Source organism: Giraffa tippelskirchi, chromosome 5 (assembly GCF_054371585.1).
Source record: "Giraffa tippelskirchi isolate mGirTip1 chromosome 5, T2T-mGirTip1v1.2.pri, whole genome shotgun sequence".
In the NCBI taxonomy this organism is placed as follows: Eukaryota; Metazoa; Chordata; class Mammalia; order Artiodactyla; family Giraffidae; genus Giraffa; species Giraffa tippelskirchi.
The window spans coordinates 124,460,155-124,487,811 of NC_137279.1; the positions used below are offsets into that span (position 1 = coordinate 124,460,155).

The window sequence follows — 27,657 nt, forward strand, 5'->3', positions numbered from 1 at the left end:
CTAATAAATTCAGTTTTACTCATATTCCAATATGATTTTCCAGACTAGGAGGGAAAATTCATCTCTTGTGAGCATCCATGGAAGTGTGTAGCAACCAGTAGCTCTAATGTGCCTGTACTGTTCCAAGTTCTATACCTGTTTTATCTCATTTAATCTTCACAATACCTGGGATAGGTATATATTATGTATAAAGGTATATATATGGGCTTCCCAGGTGGGTCAATGATAAAGAATCTACCTGCCAGTACAGGAGATGCAGGAGACATGGATTCAGCCCCTAGATCAGGGAGATCCCCTGGAGGACGAAAGGGCAACCCACTCCGGTATACTTGCCTGGAGAATCCCATGGACAGAGGAGCCTTGTGGGCTACAGTACATGGGATCACAAAGCATTGGGCACAACTGAGCAACTGACCACACAACAACGCTGTGTGACAGAGTAGTTCTAAGCTTAATTCAGAATACTGTTTTCCCATTAATGTAGTTTGCTAAAATCTTACAAACTTTGCTACGTATTTCAATGAAGGAAACAGCTTCTTAAGAATTCCTTGCAGTGACTTTCTTCAAACATGGGCTACATCCTAAAATGACCCTGGTAAGCCCAAATTCAATTTCATTAAATGTTTATGGCATTGCAGTAAGTAGAAAATCATAAGCTATGTCACTGTTTTATCCAAGATGACTTCATGTATTATCTGGACTCTGTTCCTCCCTTACTTGCCAAGAATACTGGAATGGGTTGCCATTTCCTCCTCCAGGGAATCTTTCTGACCCAGGGATTGAACCTGTGTCTCTTGCATCTCCTGCATTGGCAAGCGGGTTCTTTTACCACTGCACCACTTGGGAAGCCCCTCTGTCACACTGCTTGGGTTCAAATCATGGCACTGCCATTTAGCAGCTATATGAACTTGCCTCAGCTAACTAATTAGTAAAATTGACATAATAAAAGAGTCTGCCTCATGGAGTTATAAATTAGGTAGTGTGTGAAGTGCGTTTTAGTCTGTGCTGATGTGCTCAGTCGTGGCCGACTCTTTACTACCCCATGAACTGTAGCCCGCCAGGTTCCTGGAATTTTCCAGGCAAGAATACTGGAGTGGGTTGCCATTTCCTTTTCCAGCTTTTTAGTCTACACCTAAATATATCCTAAATAAACGTTATCCGCTATTAGTTATGATGTTAGGAACGGACAACTTGAAGGAGGTAACCGGTTAGGGTGACTTTCCATTTCCTTATATCCAACAAAATAAACTTAAGAATGTAAAGCTCTGGAGGTCAACCAAGCTGGAAGTTTGAAGAAGTTCATATATTTTCCAGGAAATCTTTATTGCATACCTACCATGAGACAAGAAATGTGCTAGGAATTGGACATCTATAGTACAAAAGCTAAAAGAGACACAGCCTCTATCCTCATGAAACATATAGAACAGAGAAAGAAACATAAAATTATGTTTATAGTAAAAACTGTAAAGAAAAAATACAAGATGTATGCCGTCTTTTTCATAGCATGACCTAGTTTAGATTGAAGGGGATGAGGAAGGCCTCTTTGAGGAAGTGGCATTTAAGGACTGTGGACTGGGTAGTGACTAGAAGGTTAAGAGGAAAAACGGATATTCCCAGTGATAAGGTAATGAAATAGAGACAGAGGTGAAATTGATGAAGTCTTGTTAATTCTTCTAAAACTTAGTGATTCTTTTATATACTGGAGTATAAGGAATGGTAAGGAGTTGCAATTAAGGAGATTAAGATGCTTAGATTATTGATAGTACCACTAACTAAAATAAAGAAAAATAAAAGATAATGAATCAGGGTTTTATTCTTGATGTTTTTAGGTTTGATGAGTTTTTTTGATATGGATGAAAAATTTAGATTTGAACATACTGAAGTTAGTGAACTCAGGCTAATTATGGACCTGTGCTGGAGGATATAAAGGAAAAAGAACTAACATACTTACCGCCTACTAGTTGCCAGACACAAGACAGTAGCTTCTCGTATATTTTCTTATTTCTTGCTTATACTAATACCCTATGAGGGAATAGGAAGTTCTGGGGAAGAAAATGGGATCAAGTGATCAAAGAAATAAGATAATAACCAGAAGGAAATGGTGATATGGAGGGGAAAAAACAAAAAGAGGAAGTCTGAGGAAGTGGACCATGGGTCAGAAAGTGCTACTCATCTTAGCAAGGGCATCCAGTACGGTTTTATTGTGTCTTTCGTGTGTAACCACTGAGATTTCAATTTCCAGTTGGCAGTAATTGTCCTATTTATCCATATATCCATTTTGTCATTCATCCAATGACTATTAATATCCAGCCACTATGTTCCAGCAATGCTCTAGTCACCAGCAAGTCAGTAGTGAACAAAGGAAAAGGAAAGGAAAGTTAAGTCACTCAGTCGTGTCCGACTCTTCGCGACCCCTGGACTGTAGCCTACCAGGCTCCTCCATCCATGGGATTCTCCAGGCAAGAATACTGGAGTGGGTTGCCATTTCCTTCTCCAGGGGATCTTCCCAACCCAGGGATCGAACCCAGGTCTCTCACATTTCAGGAAGACGCTTTAACCTCTGAGCCACCAGGGAAGCCCACGTGAACAAAACAAAAGCCTAATTCTGAGGGTGCCTACATTTTAGTGAGAACAGACAATAAACAAATGAGCGAGCGCATACATACTGTATAAGATGGTCACAGCGCTGTGGAGAAGATTCAGCAGGGTTTGGAGAAAAGGAATTGCTGGAGAGGTTGGTCAGGGGTTGCCTCCCTGGTTAAATGGCACAAGTAGACACTTCACAGAGAGAGAGTGATAAATGCAGATAAGCACCCGAGGGTACAACATTCCATTCAGAAGGAACAGAAAATGCAAAGACTCCAAAGTAGGAAAGCCCTTGGCAGGAAACTATGGAGGCTTTTTAAAAGGAAAAATGATGTAATCAGACTCAAGTTTTTCAAAGGATCATCTGGCTGCAGTGTTGAGCGATATCTTAGATGGGCAAGAACAAAAGCAGGGAGGCTGGTTAGAAGGCTATTGCAACAAGATAGGGGAGACATTGGCAGGAGGGAGAATAAATACTAGATGTCAGAAGGCCACAACTCCGTTGTTCTAAATGAAGTGATGTGTGTAAAAGTATCATACGAAGCATGTGTGCCCATCGGCTCAGTTGTGTCCAACTGTTTGTGACTCCACGGACTGTAGTCCGTGAAGGTCCTCTGTCCATTGGATTCTCCAGGCAAGAATATTGGAGCAGGTTGCCATTTCCTTCTCCCGGGCATCTTCCCGACCAAAGGATCAAACCTGCAGCTCTTGTGTCTCCAGCATTGGCAGGCGGATTGTTTACCATGGAGCCACGTGGGAAGCCCCCTCACCTAAAGCATAGTTCTATTCAAATGTAAGGGGACACAGTTACTGCCCGTTTCATACAAGCCCCCCGCTCCTTCCTCATTAATTCCCACTCCATCTGGATGACATTGAAATTAATAGTCATGTTCCCTTTAAGAGTCGTTTTTTCTCTGCATGTGAATCAGACTCTGCTTCCCTTGCTTTTATTGTTTCACTGTACCACACTTACCCAGGCACACTACGTTCTTCCCTCTGCTGCTTCATCATTACTTTCATGTTTCCTCTACGTTTGACATAACCATTTTTCCTTCTTCCTTTTTTCCCGAGGCTCTGAGTTATCTGTTTTCATGCTTAATATTTTTTCTGTCCACCCATCTGTTTATTTTAGCTTGTTTGTTCTCTCCTCTGCTGGCCTCTTTATAGATTCCTCTGTTCGATAGTTTAAACTCCATGACAATGCTTTGTTTATCCTCTCAGCTAGCACAGTATATTATTCCCCATCTGCTACAGAGAGGGCCCCAGTGCCCCACAAAGTTAACTAAGCCCCTCTTGTCTGAACAAGTTTTTCAGTCATGCATTCATGCTTCTAATCTACCCCCATCTTCCCTGGTTATGAGTGTGACGATATTATTTCTAAGCAAGCCATGCTCAATAGATCTCATCTTTTGTTCTTCTTTTTCTTTCAAATACCTCAGATAAGAAGTAATGGTCTGCTGCTACAGAGGTAGGCAGTTTCAATATCAGTCACTCAGTAAATATTTATTGAGTATTTGCTATGTGACTGGCAGTGTGCTAAGGACTGGGTCTATTTCCAGAGATGTACATGGTACACAGTCCAAGGCACTACAATTTTCCTGATCTCAGAGGAGATGTAGCGCTAACATATATTTATTATGCACTTGCTGCAATCCAGGAATTGTGCTAGAAACTGGGAATACAACATGAATTTTAAAAAGAAAGATATCTATCTTTATGGAGCTCATAGTCTAACAAGGGAGAAAGACACATGTTAAAAATTATTTACAGTTCAATCAAATATGTACAAAATGCTCTGGGAACAGAGAGGAGTGAAAGGGATTAGTTCTGCCTCGGGTAATTGTGGAAAGCTTCACAGAGATGGTGATATTTAACATGGAGTTTAATAAATTAGTGTTAATTAAGCAGAGAATTAATAATAAAAGCTAATATTTATTGAGTACTTATGAGGTTTCAGGCACTGTTCTGCATGCCTGTGAATTAACTCATTTAAGCCTCACCATAGCCCATCAGGTACCCATATTTTCCTTAGTTTACTGATTAAGTAATTAATAAACAGAGAGGTTAAATAACTTATCTAAGGTCACACAGCTAGAAAGGTGTCAAAACCAAGATTTGATTCCAAAATCTGGCTCTAGAACTTGAGCCCTAAATCATTATCTTCTACTGTCTCTCATGAAAGGGAGGGAAAAAAAAAAGGAAGGTGGCATTTTAAGCATATGAGTATGTTGGCAAAGCATAGTATTAATACATACTTGGAATAATTTGCAGCCATGGGATCTTAAATCCAATACAACTCATTCTTTTGTTCAATAAGGTTTATAGAAAGGACCAAACTAAGAGTAATAATGAGGAAAATAATCCAGTTTTCTCAATCGCTCTTAATATAATGTGAAAGGGCAAGGGGATGTACTGATTACACTTCTAAGAATTTCATCTGGAGCACCAGGGGTCACACAGTGGTACACAGTGACTAAGACTTCTGAGAACTAGAAGTCTTTGCTAGCCAACATGGTATCCAGGTTCTCCTTGCATCCTTGGAAGCTAAAAGCTGGTCTCAGAGACTGTCAGTCCTACAGCAAGGAATAGTCTAGGGTCCTAGAGTCAGCCGGGCTTCCCTGGTGGCTCAGATGGTAAAGCACCTGTCTGCTGTGTGGGAGACCCAGGTTCGACCCCTGAGTTGGGACGATCCCCTGGGGAAGGAAATGGCAGCCCACTCCAGTACTCTTACCTGGAAAATCCCATGGACAGAGGAGCCTGGTAGGCTACAGTCCAAAGAGTCGGACACGACTGAGAAACTTCACTTTCACTAGAGTCAGCCTGGCACCCAGTCAGTTTCCTCTTTATCAATCCTACATCTTGGCTTCCATTTCCACAGCCTTTATTGTACACGTTGCCATACTGTGGGGCTTTCACTTCTGTGAAAGAAATTGAAAGAAAAGGATTCTGAGGAAGAGGAGGGTAATGCAAATCAGTATTGGAAGACTGAAGGGGAAGAATAGATAAAGTAAGCAAAAGAGAGCTGGCCTCTAGCAATAGATAAAAGTCTTCTCAAAGATGAACCAGGACCTTCTGAAGAAGCTCCTGACATTCCACAGATTCACCTGTGCTAGAGAAACGAAGCCAAACAGGAGGCAGTTTTGTCTCCTGGCTGAAGAAAACTGAAGTGACAGTGTGCATATTTGGCCCTGCTAAATGAGAAACATGCTTTATTCCCTGGCAGCGTATAACAGAGATTTGAGATCCTGCCAAGACTTATAAAGTTCCCCGAATGCTTCCCACTTCTGTTGATATATATGAGAATGAATTCTCATTCTCTTTATGAAGTCAGGAATGTATCTCTAACGTCTTTGAATTTCTGGGTAGGAAAATGAATGGTTTAGGGGCACTAGTGATGTTTTCATCACTTCTTCCTGCTGCTTCTAGTAAGAGATGGACTGCATCTCATAAGACTGGCAAGACAGTGTTGGCAGGAGACCAGGCAGCCTGATCGAGTGGTTTATTATTTCAATTGAGTTGTGAGGGCAAGGAGAAAAGTACTCAGATAAAACTGTAAGGCCATATTAGATACTATGAAGCATAAAAGGGATGGCACAAAAAGAAAAATACTGGAGGACTTTCCCAGCAATTTTCAGAAGACACCAGAGAAATGGGCAGGAGGTATTCACATTCTCAGTTGTCTATGTACAGACAAATAAGAGATGAAAAATTGTCAAACAGAACTTTAAAACACATGAAAATAATTTTTGGTAAGAATCATCTCTTAAGTCTTGCAAGGATATTTTGAAATGTGATTCCTGACTGGAATATGATGATGGAAAGGTATATCTTGTTTGAAATAAATAGGTCTAATCGAAGGGCTGGAGGAGAAGCAGTATATGTCAGAAAGATGTGCACATGCATGGAAATCCACATACCTGAAGGTAAAGCATGGAGGAAGCAGCTGCAGGAGAGTATGAAAGGAGAACAGAGTGTTATCCTGGGATTACATCAGAGACCTCGTAACCAGATGGTTAATATGGACGGGCAAGATAGAGCAGCGATGTAAGCCTTTATAGACTTCAGATGAAAATTCCACTACTCTAAAAGCAAAACATCGGAAAAATTATTGAATTTCCTTGTTGGAAATTTAATCTCACAAAAGAGAAAGAAGCAATGAGGGACTTACTGTACTGGCTTATTTCTGGCTCCTTATAAAAATCTGTTTGTGGAAAATGGCAGCTAAAAGAATCTTGAAGGAAAGTAACCATTCTGTATCATCTTAGAGTTCATTACGCCATAGAAAGGAAGTCTGAGGTAAAATGTACAAGTATGCCACCTTAAGTGAATCTACTTTCGGGGAATTCAGAAACAACAATAGAAAACAATCCCGTAGTCAGAGCTCTAACTTGAACATTGATCAAGAAGAATGAGAAGCTGCCAAATTGAAATTTGATGACATAATCTCTGAGTTTCACAAGGAGTAGGAAAAGAGTTAAGCATTTAGATAATTCCATTTTCAATGGTCATATGAGAAAATAGAGAACATATGACCAAAGATGATCAGAAAAGAGTGGCATCAAGATTTTAACATGTTTCAGAAGTAACAGGGTCTCAAATTATCTGAATTTGGAGAAAATATTAGGAAAAGTAGAAATGTACTTTGTTAAAATTTTTTTAAAAAGGGAAAGAGAAAACACCTATTACTTTGAATAGATGATATATAGGTAATTTACAGTTAGAACTGTTCAATTCCTATTATCTGTCTAGCATTCCCATAAAGAATGCTCTCAGAACCGAAAAGAACAGGGAAACATATTCAAGAGTTGAATAAGGTAAGGATACAGTAAAAACACATCACATTTAGCCTCATTAAATGCATTTAAATCTGAAGTGTCTGGCAAGAACTTGCTACTTTAAAGCCTGAACCAACCCACATAAAAAGAATACAGTGATCAGGGATGGCCACAAATCTGTACTGAACCAACCTTCACCACACCCAAATCACACCCATCTGTCTATCTCCCACTCCACCCTCACCTCACAGACTTCATTTCCCAGATCTTCATTAGCTTCTGGGCTTCCCTAGTGGCTCAGACAGTAATGAATCTGCCTGCAATGCAGGAGACTTGGGATCAATTCCTGGGTCAGGAAGATTGCCTGGAGAAGGGAATGGCAACCCACTCAAGTATTCTTGCCTGGAGAATCCCATGGACAAAGGAGCCTGGCAGGCTACAGTCCATGGGATCACAAAGAGTTGGACATGACTGAGTGACTAACACTCCATTAGCTTCTATCCCATCTCTTGGTTTGCTTGCTTCTCTCACCTTCTCCACTAACCTACTTCTTTATTTCCTGAATCATGCTTTGTCTCTGCCCTCCCAGTTCACCTTATTCCTCCTGAGTCCTGTTATCAGAATTCAACTGATTTCTAATTGTACAGTCACCCTCCCTATCTCCTTACTCAGAGGACATTATATAAGATATCAAAAATAAATTGTATGCAGTATTTTTGTATGATATTCCTCTATCACACTGCTGAAAAATAAATGGTGCTCCAGGTTCTTTTGTGCTTCCCACGTGCCTCAGTGGTAAAGAATCCACCTGCCAATGCAGGAGACGTGGGTTCCTCCCTGGGTTGGGAAGATCCCCTGGAGAAGAAAACAGCAACCCACTCCAGTATTCTTGCCTGGAAATCCTATGGACAGAGGAGCCTGCTGGCCTACAGTCCATTGGATTGCAAAGAGTTGGACATGATGAGCGGCTGAGCATGCACACACCAGGTTTTCTAGAAAAGAAAAAAGTGGATGTGGCAAGGAGAGTGAGGAAAAGATAGAAGTAGAAAAGCTTCATTAAGGATCATTGAACTTTTGATTTGAGAACATTAGTTAAAGGAGAAATTATTGTCAGCATAAATTCAGTAGGAACAAACCAAATTATCTCATTTCCTGTTTTGATAGGATTATTAAGCAAGCAGTGAACCTGATATAAAAAATAAGAACCTGTGACATTGGTAACAGTACAGAAAAGGAAATGGTAAAGTAATTAAACACCTATGTCAAATAATTTAAATATTGGCTGTTTCGTATAGAAGTCTTAGTGATTGCCTGCAGCACACATATTCCTTGGTTCTAGCCTTTGAATGACACTTTTTTTAACAGGTATTGTAGATAGTATGCTAATCAATGTTAGAGTTAAATCTAAGAAGAACAGTTAACATACCAGATAACTATCACAACTTGAAAATACTTCAATCAACTTTAAAAAAAAAAAGTCCTAAACCAACAAATCATACTTGGTATAACACATTAAGTATGATGCAGCAAGGATGGGATGGGGGTCCTCTAGTTCCTCATTCTTTGATCCTAAAGTTTGTATTAAACAGAAATATTGACTGATCTGTTTTTTAAAAATTCTTTTGATTATCCCAAACAAATAATTAATTGACAAAGATGTGATTCTAGAATTCTGTACTCTTTTCCAACATTAATTTTGGGAACAGATATTTAAATCAAATGTATCATCTATACTTTAAAGAATTTAGCATCACTTTTTCCCACATACCCATTCATACAGAAACTTTTCCACTAATCAGGGATGACTATAGCACATCACGTGACCTTTGTATAGCTATACCTTGCTTGTAATAATGAATGTAGTTTCCCTAATCACCACAGATGTGTGTCCAACAGGGACTAGACTAGCCATATGTGCTTCACTGATTATATGAACTTTTCAGCAAACTCCAAATTCCAGAATGTGGATTCAAGGGTTTTCATAAGCTGACAGTACTACATGGAAGCTTTGATTTTAAACAAACGTCCACATTTTCCACTGCATAAAATGATAATTCATTTTCTTTGATACTCTTTCCAAAATAATTTAAAATAGTTGTCATTCTTGTATCATTTTTCAGATTAAAAGATATACATAATTTTCTTAAGAACTATGATGAAAGAGAGGTGATTTTTTTTTAAATTGGGGAATAATTGCTTTACAATGTTGTGTTAGTTTCTGCTGTACAACACTGTGAATCAGCTATAAGTATACATGTATCCCCTCCCTCTTGAGCCTCCTCTCCACCCCCTCATCCTACCCCTTAGGTCATCACAGAGCACTGAGACTTAGCTCACTCTGCTATAGAGCAACTTCCCACTAGCCATCTAGTTTACACATGGTAGTGTATATATAGGCTTCCCAGGTGTTCAGTGGTAAAGAATCCACCTGCCAAATGCAGGAGACACAGGAGACGTGAGGTCAATCCCTAGCTTGAGAAGATGCCCTGGAGTGGAAATAGCCATCTGCTCCAGTATTCATGCCTGGAAAATTCAATGGACAAAAGAGCTTGGCAGGCTATGGTTGAGGGGGTCACAAAGAGTTGGACATGACTGAGTGACTGTGCACAAGCACCAATGTGCATGTGTCAAAGCTACCCTCTCACCTCATCCCACCCTCTCCTTCCCCCTCTGTGTCCACATGTCCACTCTCTATCTCTGCATCTCTGTTTCTGCCCTGAAAATAGTTTCATCAGTTACTGTTTTCCTAGGTTCCGTATGTATGCATTAATTTACATTCTTTTTCTTTATCTTTCTGACTTGCTTCACTCTGTGTGATATACTCAAGGTTCATCACATCACTGCAAATGACTCAACTTAACACCATGTGTTAATAAACTTTAGAGGCTCCAAAGACTTTGTTTTATTTAGTTTCACATTAAAAAATGATGTTTTAATAAATGACAAGAACAATTATCCAATAAAGTGCAAAAAGGGTATTTGATATATGCAGAATGTGAATTTGCTTCCTGCAATAACATCTCTTAGAAATATGCATTATTTCTTTGGAATAAACCTTATAAGCTGGATTGCTGTCTAGGGAGTTTCCTGTTAAATCATCTTTTGAATATTTACTGATTATTTCAGTCAAGTCATGCTTTAGTTCAATGAAACAAGCATTTTGACTGAGTTGTTTACTAGATTGAAAAACTTATTTTCTATCACATATTGTCTTTTACAGCCATAGAAGAACCTCATCCATTTACTGACTTAACATAGTATCAGAAAATATTAAACATATCCAGATTCTTTGACTATGATTATTTTGTATTTAAAGAAGTATTCAAGATTCCTTAAGAAGCTAAGAATAAAACTACCATATGACCCAACAATCCCACTACTGGGCAAATACCCTGAGAAAACCATAATTGAAAGAGACATATGTACCCCAATGTTAGTTGCAGCATTTTTTACAATAGCTAGGATATGGAAGCAACCTAGATGTTCACTGACAGATGAATGGCTACAGAAAATGTGTACATCAATACAATAGAATATTACTCAGCTATAAAAAAAGAACACATTTGAGTCGGTTCTAATGAGGTGGATGAACCTAGACCCATTATACAGAGTGAAGAAGTCAGAAAGCAAAAGAAATGTTGTATATTAATGCATGTGTATGTAATCTAGAAAGATGATATTGATGAACCTATTTGCAGAGTAGCAGTAGAAATGCAGAAACAGAGAAGAGACTTGTAGACACAGTGAGGGAAGGAGACGGTGGGAAGAATTGAAAGCATAGCTTGGAAACATAGACATTATCATATGGAAAATAGATAGCAAGTGGGAATTTGCTGTGTGACACAGTGAACTCAGCCCAGTGTTCTGGGACAACCTGGAGGGGTGGGATAGGGTAGGAAATAGGAGGGGGCTTCAGGAGGGAGGGGACATATGTATAGCTGTGGCTGATTCATGTTGATGTTGGCAGAAACCAACATAATATCGTCAATCAAATAGCCAACATCCGTTGGATCATCAAAAAAGCAAGAGAGTTCCAGAAAAACATCTACTTCTAATTTATTGACTATGCCAAAGCCTTTGACTGTGTGGATCACAACAAACTGTGGAAAATTCTTCAAGAGACGGGAATACCAGATCACCTTACCTGCCTCCTGAGAAATCTGTATGCCTCTTGATGAAATTGAAAGAGGAGAGTGAAAAAGTTTACTTAAAACTCAACATTCAGAAAACTAAGATCATGGCATCTGGTCCCATCACTTCATGGCAAATAGACAGGGGAACACTGGAAACAGTGAGAGACTTTATTTTAGGGGGCTCCAAAATCACTGCAGATAGTGATTGCAGCCATGAAATTAAAAAATGCTTGCTCCTTGGAAGAAAAGCTATGACAAACCTAGACAGCATATTAAAAAGCAGAGACATTACTTAACCAGCAAAGGTCTTTCTAGTCAAAGCTATGGTTTTTCCAGTAGTCATGTATGGATGTGAGAGTTGGACTATAAAGAAAGCTGAGTGCCGAAGAATTGATGCTTTTGAACTGTGGTGTTGGAGAAGACTCTTGAGAGTCCCTTGGACTGCAAGGAGATCCAACCAGTCCATCCTAAAGGAAATCAGTCCTGAATATTCATTGGAAGGACTGATGCTGAAGCTGAAGCTCCAATACTTTGGCCACCTGATGCGAAGAACTAACTCATTGGAAAAGACCCTGATGATGGGAAAGGTTGAAGGCAGGAGGAGAAGGGGACAACAGAGGATGAGATGGTTGGATGGCGTCACCGACACAATGGACATGAGTTTGAGTAAACTCTGGAAGTTGGTGATGGACAGGGAAGCCTGGCTTGCTGCAGTCCATGGGGTTACAAAGAGTCGGATATGACTGAGCGACTGAACTGAACAAAATATTGTAAAGCAATTATCCTCCAATAACAAATGGTTTAAAAAAAGTACTCAAATCTTTTTGTGAATCTCATATTTAAAAAAAAATATTTAGTAAATTAACAAATAGCTATTAGCCCATACAATTAATATTTTAGTTTTAATAAAACGAATATTTTAGCCTAATATTTTGCTATATATTTAATATATAAAGACATGAAAGATGCATTTATTTTAACAAATACTCAAGTATTCATTAGATTTCAGTGATCTCAGGAGCAAAATATATCACGTGACACAAAGATGAATAAAGCCTAGTAAAAGACTGCATATAGGAAGCAAATGTAGAAATATGTTTAAGATGAAGCAGAATTTGCTAAATAGAGAAGTAACAGATGAGTCAGCATAACAGATTACTTCCAATCATAGATTTTGAAGTTAGGCAGCACTGGTCTGAATGCCTGCTTTTTCATTTACTTACTCTTATACCTTAAATGTTAGGCACCTCATCCTCTATAAAATATGTGAGATTTAAGTGAGAAAATGCTTAAAAATTATGGCACTGGCCCAATACATAGTAAGAACTCAAAGTAATCTGTAATCATTAGTTCCACATAATAGATAAAATGCTATCAGCCATTGTGGCTGTGTATAAGAAGAGGGAAAGAGGTAGGAGACAAAGAAAAAGAGAAAGAGGAAAAAAGAGATCACACCTTTCTTGGCTAGAAAAGAAGGAAAGATTGAGGAAATCTTCTTGGAGTAGTGGTGTGTCAGCTGTCTTTGAGGATGCACAAGATTTTTCAAAATAAAAAAGGCAAGAGTATTCTGGACAGAGGACCCAAGATACAATTAGGTCCCAGAGGAGTTGATTGATAAATGTGTGCCGCACGGGGCATGTGTCCAGTATAGCTAAAGCACATGGTGTTTGAAAGTGAGAAATCAGACCAGAAAAGGCATGCCAGTAGAAAGCCTTAAATGCTAGACTTAAATGTGAAACTGTATTTAATTCAGTAGATTTTTTTTTTTTTTTAGTAAGGTAGTGGGAAATTTAGTTTGTGCTATACAGCACAGATTAAGATGACAACACTGCATAAGATAGGATGGGAAAGGAAGAATATAACGATGAGACTTATTGTGTAGGCTCTTGTAACTGCCTTAGAAGTAATGGGAAATTAATTAATAGTGGTTAAAGATTATAGCGGACGTGGAAAGAAGATTCAAAAGATTTTGCAAATCCAGAACTCAAAAGACTTGGCAACCGATGAGATATTGGAGTAGGGAGAAGTAGGAGTACAATGCAACTCTGAAATTTCAAGCCTCAGTGGCCAAAGAAATCCTAACAGTGTTTCTATGACTAAGGAAATCAGAAGGAAGATCCAATTTTGTGATGTTGATGAGAAGTTCAATGAGTGGTGAATTTGTTGTACCAAATTCTAGGAACAGTGCTCATCATGCCACTGATCAAGATCTTGAGTTTGTGAGAGAAGCCCAGGATGGAGATACTGATTTGGATCCAGGCAGCCCCTACAAAGAGTGAGACTGCTGAAATTATATCTCCAACATCCTGAAAAGAAAATAGTAAAAGACAGTAAGTTTCTGATCCTCTTATTCCTTGAGAGCTACACCAATAAACAATATATAATAATGTAAACTTTGTTTCAGTTTGAAAGGTCAAAGTCATGGCATATTGTCATTTAGAGTGGCAACAGGAAAAAAGAAAAGTTAAAAAGGGTAACCAAGGTCATAAAAAGAAGAGCAGGAAATAAAATACCAAAGAGAATATCGGAAGATGGCTTTAAATAAGAGTGAAACCTCCTTGAACATGGACCTTGAATTCAAACAAAAGATTGTCTTGTTAAAAGTTAAAAACAGAAGCAGAAAATCTTGACAGCATACTAATTTGACAAACATTGTTACATTCTTCTGTTTTGTTTTATGAAACAAAGTGTTTCTTATTGTTGATGAAACTTCTGTGCTTCACATAAGCACACTTCCAATTAATATGAAGAACAAAGATGTGTAACGGCATGAAGAATCTTCAACGGTGAATGAAGAAAATCCGAGTTCTTTAATAGTAAAAGAGCATCTTATTTAGCTACTAGATTAACCTAATTAATTAACATAAGTTAGATTTTTTAAATAATGAAATAACTCTTCAAAACATGACAGGTGGGTATGCTATCAAAGCACTTTTTAAATGAAAATCTAGACTTCAAATGCAGTGTTATAAATGCATAGTGTTCACATTTTTATTCTCATTCCTAGCAATCTAACGTTTTCTAGTATCAGTGCATTTCCCTTTGTTGCTCCTCATTACTTTTGGATCATTCAGGTCCAAAACTGAGGAAAAGGAAGCCACAACCATTGAAAAGGGTGTCATTTCTCCTGCCCACAGAAACACTGATTTAGATCATTTGTGGAAAACCTGTTGAATGCAATGAGTTAAGTCTTGTGTTCCTAAGCTAGATATAGAGAGAGGGTCCATCGTTCAGGAGACAGAAATATGTAAGCTACAATTATAAAAAGTATATCCATGAGAGCTACAATATCTAAAATCTTCTAAGTTAGATAATGCAACATTCTATAAAAACAGGGAAATTTGGACCAATATTAGTCATAACACGGTAATGTTTTAAAAGGAGCCCTGTAAGTAATTCAGCGCCTATCTTTTAGGATGTGATTGGAAAAGCTCTGCAGTACCTTGGAACATATGGTGAACTGAGCAACATAGAGCAGGTTGTGGCTGTGATCGATGAAGAGATGTGTATCAACTGTGGCAAATGCTACATGACCTGTAATGACTCTGGCTACCAGGTAAGAATCATGCTGTAATTAGGGTGCTGTGAGGCATGTGTCTTCTGGCTTTTGTAGCAGAAAGCATCTTTTATTGTGAAGTGTGGCATTCAGACCAGACATGCCAAACGTCACTTCTCAGCAGTGACATAGCTTTCCATCATCTCACATTCATAGCACAGTGATGATTTTCTTTTATAATTGGAGTAGCAGTTACTTTACAATATCAGGTTAATTTTTGTTCTACAACAAAGTGAATCCGTATATATGCACATTTATCCCCTCCCTCATGGGCCTCGCTCACACCTCCCCTATCCCACCCATCTAGATGACCAGAGAACACTGAGCTGAACTCCCTGAGCTATACAGTAGGCTCCCACTAGCTATCTGTTTGACACATGGTAGTATATATATGTCATTCCCGGTCTCCCAATTCATCCCACCCCTTCTTTCCCCCTCACCCCATGTCCACACCTCTGTTTTCTACATCTGTATATCTATTCATGCCAGGCAAACAGGTTCATCCATACCTTTCTTCTAGTGATTTTTTAAAAGGAAGCTAGTAACTCAAATGAACAATGCCACCATTCAGTGCACAGTATTGTTTTAGTGTCATTTCATCACTCATAAAATTGGAAGGAAAAATTCAAACAAAAATTCACACAATTATGGCCATAAGGAAGCATCATACCTTAAAGGAGAAAGAAGGGGAAAGAACTACCACTTACTTCCATGATCTTGAAAGAACTTGCTTCCTTCTGTGCGCTTCCATTTAACGTTGATTAGGCTTTTACTACAGTTAGAAAGAAAAAGTGTTTTACCACCAACTAGTTGTGCTGGTTGGGACCTGAAATTCTTCTGTAGCTGGGAAAGCTGAGCAAGTTGTGTTCTTACCACATAAAGTGAGCCAGAGCTTCTTCCCAGTCCCTGAGCCCTCAGCTGACAGTCTGCCATGGAACAATAAGGAAAAAAATGGGCATTCAGCTGTCTTCACGTTCAGAACTACAGAATAATATTGTTTTCATTAAATATTTCACACTATAAAGAAGTATAATAAAGTAAAAATAAGATCCCTTTAAGATGATTAATGAATTTTCAAGATAGATAAAATGGACCATTTTTTTAAAAAACTATATTTCGTTTACCTTATTTAGCTTGGAGAAAGGTCCTATTTGTTTGTGATATGATTTTATATATTCTTCTGACCACCTAATAGAGGTATGACAGACATAAGTTTAATTTTTAAAAAACCTCTTCTTCCTTAATTTAACACTGTTCCATTCCAAATTTTTACCCATTGTATTTACTCATCTTTTTCTATATCTGAAAAGCATCTCTAGCAGTCATTTTGAAAATACTAATCATATTATATTCATTTTCATTTCATCTTTCCTCTCATTAACCAAACAGAGATAAGTCAGGAAGTTCTAACACTAAAATCACAGCACCAGGGTTCTAACATCTTAAATCTTAGAGGTTGTGACTCCCATCTTGGAATTGTAGCCTTGGCAGAACTTCAGCAAAAATAATCTTATTACTGAGGGGGGAGATTGCAATTATGCATTCAAAAAGATTTTTAAAAGGCTTCCTTTGGCTCTTCTGTCTCTCAAAGATAAAAAACAGAAAATCAAAATCTTCAAATAAATGTGAAGTTTTACATGTTTGCAAAATTTCAAAGTGTAAGATTTCTAAGATGTAAATATTATTTTCATCAGTTGTTTCTTGGATTTCTGTTTATAAAAGGGTACATAAGGAAGAGAATAGCTTTTACTCATTTAAACAGTCATCTGAGATATTGTTTTATAAAACATGGCAACAATTTGGTTAGACCAAATTTCCTAATGGTTTGCCATAGCTACAGTACGTGTTCAGATATATGGTTGTTTCCTTAAAGCTCAGAATTTTTAACAAATATTAAGCACTCTGACATAATTTACTCTAATGAGACTATTTTCATTTGTTATGTTCATAAAAGAGAAAAAAATTAAGTTGCAAGGAACCTTATTTGAGGGAGGGAAATTCTTAAACATAACAAATACTTGAATTGGATTTTATAACATGTTGTATATGACACAGGAAAAAAAATCAGAACTCAGTAATTATTTGAAAATGTAAGATTTGAAGACCTGACCTCCAGGAGTATCTGAGTGGGGGTTTACTGACCCTCGTAATTTTTCTCAGCCCCCTCGCTCATCCCTCCAAATTAGCACACAGACTGAATAAAAACAGACTTGTTCTGTAAGAGAGACTTCTTGACGAGTCCTCAAGTCCTCTCTGCCCCCATGTAGCTGCCCTGAAGTCTTTCCTAGATGGAAATTCTTGTCTGTTGTTTCCATTATTGAAATATCTCTTTAACAGGCAAATAGTCATCATGACTTTAAATAAAAGTCTCAATTGTAAATTTCACACTAGGTATTTTCATTGCATATTACAGATTGTTGTTCTGTTGCTACACCATATTATGAATTAAATCATGTTAAAAGAAAGGAAGGAAGAAAAGATGAGAAGGAAGGAGAAAGGAATAAATTATTGAGTTTCTCAAAATCTTGAGCAGTTTGAGAACTGGACGCCTTATCCTGGTTCTCCAAGCAGAAAAGTATCGGGCCAGGACCAGAAGCCAGGTGTCCAGGCTCCCGTCTTTCAGTGCTTTTGCCCTTGGTGGTGGAGTAATGCCTAGAATCAGCTTGGAAACCCTCAAACCTGAAAGCTGGCTCTTAAGCTAATTTTTTTTTTCTATTGCCTTTCTGTAAGCACTATACCCATAATATGAAACCCAAACAAGTGCATTCATTGCCTCATCTGACAGCGACGCTTCTCCACTGTCAAGAACCAGGAGTGTGAAAAGGACAAGGTGTGAAAGCGCCCTGCCCGCCTCAGGTAGCCGACCCACCCGGTCATGGTCAGACTGGCAGGACCCACGCTCTGCTCACAACGCAGGCAACTAGAGAGTTACTATGTTATGAAATATTTTCCTCACACAAAGCAAGAAAAATATCTCTAAGGAATTTTAAATATTGTGGTTCTAATTTAAAAGGATTTTTTTTCCTGTCTTTTTTTCCCCCCTCTTCTCTAGCAGCTCAACTGTTGCTATAGCTGCACCACGGTTCTGGGCGTAGCTGTCTCCGCGTGCAGCTCTCCTGCAGTGGAGAAAAACGTTGATGCTAAAATAGGGGCGTTCTTGCCCTTTGTGGGCAGTGACAGCAAGACTCTTTATTTCTGTTTGCAGGCTATCCAGTTTGATCCTGAAACCCACCTGCCCACCATTACTGACACTTGTACAGGCTGTACCCTGTGTCTCTCCGTCTGCCCTATTATCGACTGCATCAAAATGGTTTCCAGGACAACACCTTATGAACCAAAGAGAGGCTTGCCCTTGGCTGTGAATCCTGTGTGTTAAGGTGATTTGTGAAACAGTTGCAGTGAACTTCGAGGTCACCTACTTATGCTGATCTTTTCAATTGTGATCATTATGCTCAGCTTTTTCTAAATTCAAACAAATATATAATTTCTAAATTAAAAAAAGATAATTTCTAAAGAAATTTCTAAATTTTAAAAATGTCTGCTTCCAGTGACCATTCAATTAATGGTCATAAAATAGAATAATTCTTTTCTGAGCCGAATCATTCAATATAACTATGTAGCAGTTAATTGGATGTTCACCATCAGTTGTCCATTATGAAAAAATTAACTTTTTTGTAGCAATTAACGCTACACTTTCCAAAATGCCCTATGCTGAGTTCTGTCTTTGATTTCTAATTGTAAGGGAAATTAAGTATTTTAGAACAAAGTACGATTTAACTTACAAGCAAATGTTTCCAAGGAAACATTTTATAATTAAAAATTACATTTAATTTTAACTCTGTTTCTAAGCAAAAGTAATTAGCTCCATAAAGCTCAGATGAAGTCAAATAATTATTTACTGTGGTGGGAAAAGAAAGCCAATGAAGGTTGGGAAATTTTTGTTAAGGTCTCTTCACTGAAATAGTTGGATACTGAAGGTGAGAGTGTTCAGTTATCATTTGTATCAAGCTATGCTATTCACCATTCAGGCCTGAGATGGGTGTCCAAATGCTACCAATGAATCAACATGACATTCCTCTTTAAATATTTAAACTATGTTCCTAACAAAGTAAGACATTAGGATGGAACTCTGGTTAAAGCCACTCTTTTGCTGTGCATAGATCTGTTCTATCTGCTTCTAATATAGTCACCTTCATGATCCCAGCAGAGAAGGCAATGGCACCCCACCCAGTACTCTTGCCTGGAGGATCCCATGGAAGGAGGAGCCTGCTAGGCTGCAGTCCATGGGGTCGCCAAGAGTCAGACACGACTGAGCGACTTCACTTTCCCTGTTCACTTTCATGCATTGGAGAAGGAAATGGCAACCCACTCCAGTGTTCTTGCCTGGAGAATCCCAGGGACTGGGGAGCCTGGTGGGCTGCCGTCTATGGGGTCGCACAGAGTTGGACATGCCTGAAGAGATGCAGCAGCAGCAGCAGCAGCATGATCCCAGCAATTAATGTTTGAACACAGCACAGATTATACAGAAGTAGGTCATGTGCTTCATTATTCAAGAACAAAAAATACAGTATGGGTAATATATATTAAATGGGTGATACCACTTTACCAACTCTATTTTAGTGTTCATGTTGAATTTCAAAAGTAATTAAAAAAGAAATGGTATTTTCTGTTACTGCCAAATAATATTTTTATATTCCTCTATTTTCAAAATCAGCAAATAGCATCTTATAAACTTGTTTATCTCTTCTTTGTGGCATATTTTAATATGAACCCATAAGTAGTAAATCTTCATGTAATCCTCCATAGCACCTTTCTATGACAAATACAACATCAAGAAAAAATAAATGTTTGATTATGCACTTTTAGAAATGCACATTTACCACAAAATCTGTATGATTAAATAATATTAAATAAAATTTTATAAAGCATTTTAAATAATGTGGTCATTTGCTATCTCTTTTGCAAATACAATCGCATGTCAACCATTTAGATTTTGAGGTAGAGTAGTTTGGGGTTAACTCTGTTGTAAATTCCATTCACATTCAGTAATACATATAATAAAGTTAGTTCAGATCTAATGAAGGTGTCCTTGAGACTTCTTCCCACTCCTCCACATTGATTGATCACCCCTTCTGTACAGATGATGCTAATGTCTATATCTCCAAGTTGGACCTGGTCAGATCCATGCATCTGATCACTTGCTGAATTTAAGCATTTCATACTCAATTTCAAAAGCCAAAATAGTTACTTCTACTTTTAGTCTTCCCTGTTTTCATCCAGTCCTTTACCATGTCCAATAATTTTACTCCTAAAACATTCCCCAAGGCTTTCCCCAGCTTTAAGTTGTAGAAACTGCCATAGTTCATTCCTCTAACATGTATTGTCCAGCTCTTAAAATAACTTCCTAACAGGTCATCTGACATCCCTGCGCACTTTTTCAGGTGTTATGCTACATTACTTGCCAACATGATTGTCCCATCATATTTCTCCACCATCATAAAAACCTCCAGATCCTTTCATGTGTTAACAAATTAAATGCAGTCTCATTGTAGCTTAGTTGGTAAAGAATCTGTCTGCAATGCAAGAGATCCAGTTTCAATTTCTGGGTTGGGAAGATCCACTGGAGAAGGGATAGGCTACCCACTCCAGTATTCTTGGGCTTCCCTTGTGGCTCAGCTGGTAAAGGAATCTGCCTGCAACGCAGGAGACCTGGATTCGATCCCTGGGTTGGGAGGATCCCCTGGAGAAGGAAATGGCAACCCACTCCAGTGTTCTTGCATGGAGAACCCCATGAACAGAGGAGCCTGGCAGGCCACAGTCCATGGGGTCTCAAGAGTCAGACTCAACTTGGCGACTAAACCACCACCATTAAAATGGAATACAATACTCTCCTGCTAAGGCCCCCCAACTACTATTCCAAACATATGTCCCTTACATAACTGAACTTTAGCCAAAGTTGGAAGATAACCACAGTCTCTGGAGTTTGATATCTGCCTGTCACTTAATTGCTTGTTACCTCAGACAACCAACCTCAACTGTCTAATCTTTAAAACTGGCATTAAAACAGTTTCTAATTCCCAAGGTTATTGTGAGGATAAAAAATAATAATAATACAGGTTAATTAAACAACTCACTGAATAAGCAATTATTTTTACTTACCTAAAAGCATCCTATAATGAAACAATTTAGAAAATAGAGATATAATTTGAATACAAATTATCTTCTCTCTCTTCTCTTATGTGTTGTTATTTTAAAATTAAAATGTTTATACTAGAACAAGTTGTACATCTTACTGGTTCCTTTGTCAGTAATGAGTTCATCAAATTTTTAACATCTATTCACCTAAAAATATGTTTATACTGGAGCTCATATAATCAGGTTATACTTTATAATCTATACATAATTTCAATAATAAAGTGACAGTTACTAGGAGCTTCTTAATATTGTCTGAGGATCTATCAGAGGTCTGTCTTATATTACTCATGTGAGAGACTATCACTGCAATAAAATAACTTAAAAATTCTTGTTGACTTGTATATTAACAAAAAAGTCACCTGTAAATATTGTTTATATTCCCTTCATGGATCACAGCTTTATCGTGGTGAAGGGGCTTGCAAAATTCAGTGAAGCTATGAGCCATGCCATGCAGAGCCACCCAGATGGATGGGTCATAGTGCAGAATTCTGACAAAACGTGAGGAGGAAATGGAGAAGGAAATGGGAACATCTGCTACTATTTTTGCCGAGAGAATCCAAAGAACAGTATGAAAAAGCAAAAAGATATGACACTGGAAGATGAGCCCCCTAGGTCAGAAGGTGTCCAATATGCTATGGGGAAGAGCAGAGAGCAATTACTAATAGCTCCAGAAAGAATGAAGTGGCTAGACCAAAGCGGAAGCAATGCTCACTTGTGGATGTATCTGGTGGTTAAAGTAAATTCTGATGCTGTAAAGAAAAATATTGCATAGGAACCTGTAATGTTAGGTCCATGAATCAAGGTAAATTGGATGTGGTCAAGCAGGAGATGGCAAGATTGACCATTGACATGGTAGGAATCAGTGAACTAAAATGGACATGAACGAGAGTGGGCGAATTTGATTGAGATGATCATTATATCTACTACCGTGGGCAAGAATCCCTTAGAAGAAATGAAGTAGCCCTCATAGTAAACAAAAGGATCCAAAATGTGTTTCCAAGGCAAACCATTCAACATCACAGGAATCCAAGTCTATGCCCTAACCACTAATGCCAAAGAAGCTGAAGTTGATCAGTTCTATGAAGTCCTACAAAACCTGCTAGAACTAACACCAAAAAAAGATGTTCTTTTCATCATAGGAAATTGGAATGCAAAAGTAGAAAGTAGACTAAACAACAATTCTTTATATGCCACACATTTAATGCAGAGGAAATTCTTTTACCATTGTTTTAAAACTCTATCAACCAAACAACAGCAGCAAACCGAAACTGAAATGTAAATAAAACATCTCATTTAAGCATACAGTAATTTAATCAGACTAGAGGTTATTAGCCCCATTTCATAGATGAAAAATCAAGGCTCAAAGAGTTAATGCAACTTACCTAAGACCAGACATTGAAGAGGGCAAAGTCCATATTTAAACCCAATACTGAGCTGCCCTCACTACACAGCCTACAGTCCGTGTTCCCCATCTTCACTCGCACCTCTCAAACCTTCCTACAAATATGAAAAACATTTTTCATCTTACACACGTTATTAGAACCTAAATCTGTTGCTTGCCAAGTGCATGAACTTGGATACTTTAGCTGTACCACTGAACCTCAATTTCCTCATCTGTAACATGAAGATGATAGCTTTGCATTTAATACATTAGATATCATTTATGTTGCTATTCTTTATGAACATAGAAATTTCAAATACACTTTAAAGAGATAAAAGGCTACTAGCAAAAATCTACATTTGTTAGACTCAAAGTCAGACTGTCTTAATATTAAATGGTGGAATGTCCTCCTAAGCATTCATTCATCATCTTAGCAATTGGGAAAAAGACATTCCAAGCAGTTGGAAAATCAAGATTCTTTTAAAAAGAGAGTTCAGTTCAGTTCAGTCGCTCATTCATGCCTGACTCTTTGCAACCCCATGAATCGCAGCACACCAGGCCTCCCTGTCCATCACCAACTCTCGGAGTTTACCCAAACCCATGTCCTCGAGTTAGTGATGCCATCCAACCATCTCATCCTCTGTCGTCCCCTTCTCCTCCTGCCCCCAATCCTTCCCAGCATTAGGGTCTTTTCCAGTGAGTCAATTCTTTGCATGAGGTGGCCAAAGTATTGGAGTTTCAGCTTCAACATCAGTCCTTCCAATGAACACCCAGGAGTGATCTCCTTTAGGATGGACTGGTTGGATCTCCTTGCAGTCCAAGGGACTCTTAAGAGTCGTCTCCAACACCACAGTTCAAAAGCATCAATTCCTCGGCACTCAGCTTTCTTCACCGTCCAGCTCTCACATCCATACATGACCACTGGAAAAACCATAGCCTTGACTAGACGGACCCTTGTTGGCAAAGTAATGTCTCTGCTTTGAAATATGCTATCTAGGTTGGTCATAACCTTCCTTCCAAGGAGTAAGCGTCTTTTAATTTCATGGCTGCAATCACCATCAGCAGTGATTTTGGAGCCCCCCAAAATAAAGTCTGACACTGTTTCTGCTGTTTCCCCATCTATTTCCCATGAAATGATGGGACCAGATGCCATGATCTTAGTTTTCTGAACATTGAGCTTTAAGCCAACTTTTTCACTCTCCTCTTTCACTTTCATCAAGAGGCTCTTTAGTTCTTCTTCACTTTCTGCCATAAAGGTGGTGTCATCTGTGTATCTGATGTTATAGATATTTCTCCTGGCAATCTTGATTCCAGCTTGTGCTTCATCCAGCCCGGCATTTCGCATGAGGTACTCTGCATATAAGTTAAATAAGCAGGGTGACAGTATAGAGCTTTGAGGTACTCCTTTCCCAATTTGGAACCAGTCTGTTGTTCCACATCCAGTTCTAACTGTTGCTTCTTGACCTGCATACAGATTTCTCAGGAGGCAGGTCAGGTGGTCTGGTATTCCCCTCTCTTTCAGAATTTTCCACAGTTTGTTGTGATCCACACAGTGAAAGGCTTTGGTGTAGTCGATAAAGCAAAAGTAGACGTTTTTCTGATACTCTCTCGCTTTTTCTATGATCCAACTGATGTTGGCAATTTGATCTCTGGTTCCTCTGCCTTTTCTAAATCCAGCTTGAACATCTGGAAGTTCATGGTTCACATACTGTTGAAGCCTGGCTTGGAGAATTTTGAGCATTACTTTGCTAGTGTGTGAGATGAGTGCAATTGTGTGGTAGTTGAACATTCTTTGGCACATATATGTATATATAATTATCCAATTATCATACTTAGAAATGAAGCTCAGCTGACTTAACTTTCAGATGATGCTTTCTCTTCCAGATCATTTTGCTAAGTGGGTATTATCTATTTTTTTACAATATGAATATTTGCAGATGCTTTATTCACTTTTTGTGGTCTTAAGGTGCCATTTAAGGACTTGAAGAAATTGTGTAATAACCCTAGTCGGAAAGGGTTAAGATAAAGTCCTTAGAAATGAGCTTATTACCTGGCAGGGTCTGGTCTACTTCTGTCCTATGAAGTTAATTCAATTAACAGGAAAGCCATTAGACACGCTATTATCCACCCAGAGCTGTAACTCTCCCTTTTATCCACAGATGCACACAATTCAGCAAACTGCCTGCAGAGTAAAATTTGGACCAGATCTTTAATGATCCTGGGAGATTGATGTAGTCTAACTCTTTTGTTAATTAATATGGCAACATTAATTAATATGGTACCTCTTTCCATCTTTTACTAACTAATACAAATTTTCTGCTTAAATTTTTTAAATTACAAATGACATTTTTAAAGTGAGTAGTCCCATTTTGCTTGGAAACTTGCATGGCCAGCTGTCCCTCTAAGTATATTTGCCTTTCATTAACTGACCTACAGCATTTATGAACTCTGATATTGTTTATCATTGTCCTCATAGTTACTATTCTTCTAATACACATGTAAACTGCCATGCCATTGAAGAATCCAAGCCATTTTGTCACTGATAAATTCTACAGTAGTGAGTTGTCTTAATTAATGTATCTGTACAGTTATTTATTTACAGAATTTATGTAGTGCTTTTCCATATGTTGTGTTCTGCAAACATCAAGGGGCTTCCGGGTCCCTGCCTTCTCTATTCCACTATCATTAATGAATTCAAATTCATATACAGCTGGCAGTTTTTGAAGATTTTCTCCTCCTCTAGTCACTCAGGATTGCCCATTAAAATAACAATAAACTTTTCCTTTCCTTCCTGCCCCATATCAGTCAAGAAGCTTAATTTCAAGTGACAGAAGACCCAATTCAAACTATTTTAGGAAAACAATGTTATTGGCTTACATATCTAAAAACACAGAGGTAGTGTGTGTTGGATGCAGTTTCAAATAATGGCATCGACAGAGCTCAGATTCCCTTCATCTCTCCATTCTGCTTACGTGGCTTTATTGTCAGGTTCCACATATGACCCTTGGAGCTCAAAGTTCACATCATCTCTGTTGTATCACAACAAATAATATCATGTTGTGTGGTAGGCAAATAATGTCCCCTCCCCAAACAGCTTATGTGCTAATGTCTGGATCCCATGAAGTTATCATGCTACATAGCAAGTGAGTGAACGGCTATCATGCTACATGACATGACTGAGCAACTAACACTAACACACGGCAAGAGGAGAAAATAAGTACCGGATAGAATTAATGTTGCTAATCTACTGACCTTAAAATAGGAAGATTATCCTAGACCATCTGGGTGAGCTGAATGTAATCACAAGAGTCCTCAATAAGTGGAAGAAGGAGGCAGAAGAGAAAGAATGTCAGAGTAATGCAATTGAGAAATACTCAACTGGTCACTTAAGGCTTTGAAGATGGAAGCAGGGTCACAATGCAGGAAAAGAAAAAGCTGGACAGGCTGGAAAAAGGCAAGAAAATGGACTTGCCTCTAGAGAATCTAGAAAGGAAGGAAGCTCCTCCCATCCTTAGTTTTTAACCTATGGAGATACTTTTTAGACTCTGACCTCCAGAACTGTGAGATGATAAATATTTGTGTTGCTTTAAGTCACTTAATTTGTGGTCATTTGTTATAGGAGCAATAAGAGAAATATATTCTGCAAGGATCAGGAGCCTTCTGTGGGCTCTGTCTTCTATTCCTCTACTGTTACCAAATTCGGGTGAATGGATGGACCAAAAAATAAAAATTGACTACAGTCTGTCCCACTTTATTCCTCCCATCCTTTGCTAATTTTTATCAATTCTGCTTCTGAAATAAGAAGTGTTTCTGTGTCTACTTCTATTCTCACTGCTCTACTTCAGGTCTTTATCAAGGGATTTAAAAGTGATTTTTAAGGTCCATACTAGTTCTGTGTTTCTAGAATCTAGTACCAAAGATACAAAAAAAAGAAAAAAAAATCATCTAAAGTAGAAACTCACATGACCTTAGAATTAAAAACTAAACATTGATCCATGCCCCAAAAATATCAAATTACACTGATATATGTAGGAAATGAGAGAATAAAATGTAGAGACAAATATTTCCGAAAAGAATTTTAATATGATTTTTGTCTTATGTGCTAATTTTATTTTATAAATCTTTTATTAAAATATAACACATGCAGAAAATTTCACAAGTTGCAAGTTTCAGCTTATTGCACAAAGAGAACAATATTCATTTAATCCCCACCCAAGTCAAAAATCTCCCTACATCTCTGAAATCCTCCTTGGGCCTTCTTATTTTCTACCAAAGTAACCATTGCCATGACCTCTAACATCAAGCTGGTTTACCTTTGTTTGAACTTTATATAAATGGAACCACACAATATGTTTTTGTTTTTTGCCACATGTTGCTACAAGCAGGATCTTAGTTCCCCAACCAGGAATCAAACCTGTACCCCCCATAGTAGAACCTTAACCACTGGACCACCACAGAAGTCCGCCACTATATATATGTGTATATATAGATAATATATATATAAAACATATATATTTTAATGGCTGATGTCTTTCACACGATATTAGCCTTTGGAGAGTCATATATGCCATATACGCCATTGGATGCCATGGTAATTTGATTATTTTTATTGCTGTGTAGTATTCCAGTGCATAAGTATGTCATAATTTCATATCTATATTGTTATTGAAGAAAGTATACGCTGTTGGTAGTCTTTCTTACTATTACAAATAATGTTTCCATGAAGATTCATCTTGGTACATATATGTATGCATTTCATTTGAGAAATAAGCATGAATGGGATTGCTTAATCATAGGAATTATGTGTGTTTGTTATTATTTGTTTTCTAAAATAGTTTCCAAAATGATTATAGCCGTTCACAGTTCACCAGCAGGATTCAGCTTCCTCTTCACCCTTGTTAACATTCTATGTTGGGGCATGGGTGTTAGCCATTTTATGGGTATATAGTGGTAAATGTTTAATAAACAGGAAACAAAAATCCTAATCATGAAAGAAAAAGTTGATAATGACAACATTAAAATTAGAAGTTT

The 27,657-nt window shown here is 38.1% G+C and overlaps 1 protein-coding gene and 1 long non-coding RNA gene across 3 annotated transcripts in view; one reads left to right on the top strand and one right to left on the bottom strand.

The window, feature by feature from the left end:
• The window catches only part of DPYD (dihydropyrimidine dehydrogenase), a 913,720-nt gene extending 893,735 nt beyond the window's left edge, over positions 1-19,985 (top strand). For both annotated transcript variants that reach the window (XR_014054766.1, XM_081493632.1), the window contains 2 exons: positions 14,910-15,050; positions 18,256-19,985. Coding sequence is in view for 1 of the 2 variants with exons in the window: in XM_081493632.1 (XP_081349758.1) it covers positions 14,910-15,050; positions 18,256-18,426 (312 nt within the window). In the remaining variant the exon portion in view is untranslated. The remainder of the gene's footprint in view (positions 1-14,909; positions 15,051-18,255) is intronic.
• LOC145507310 (uncharacterized) lies at positions 13,251-18,121 on the bottom strand. Its single transcript, XR_014054767.1, has 3 exons — positions 17,920-18,121; positions 15,924-15,976; positions 13,251-15,822 (listed from the first exon to the last, which is right to left on the bottom strand). It is a non-coding gene; the product is annotated as an uncharacterized LOC145507310 (long non-coding RNA).
• Positions 19,986-27,657: the final 7,672 nt, after the last annotated feature.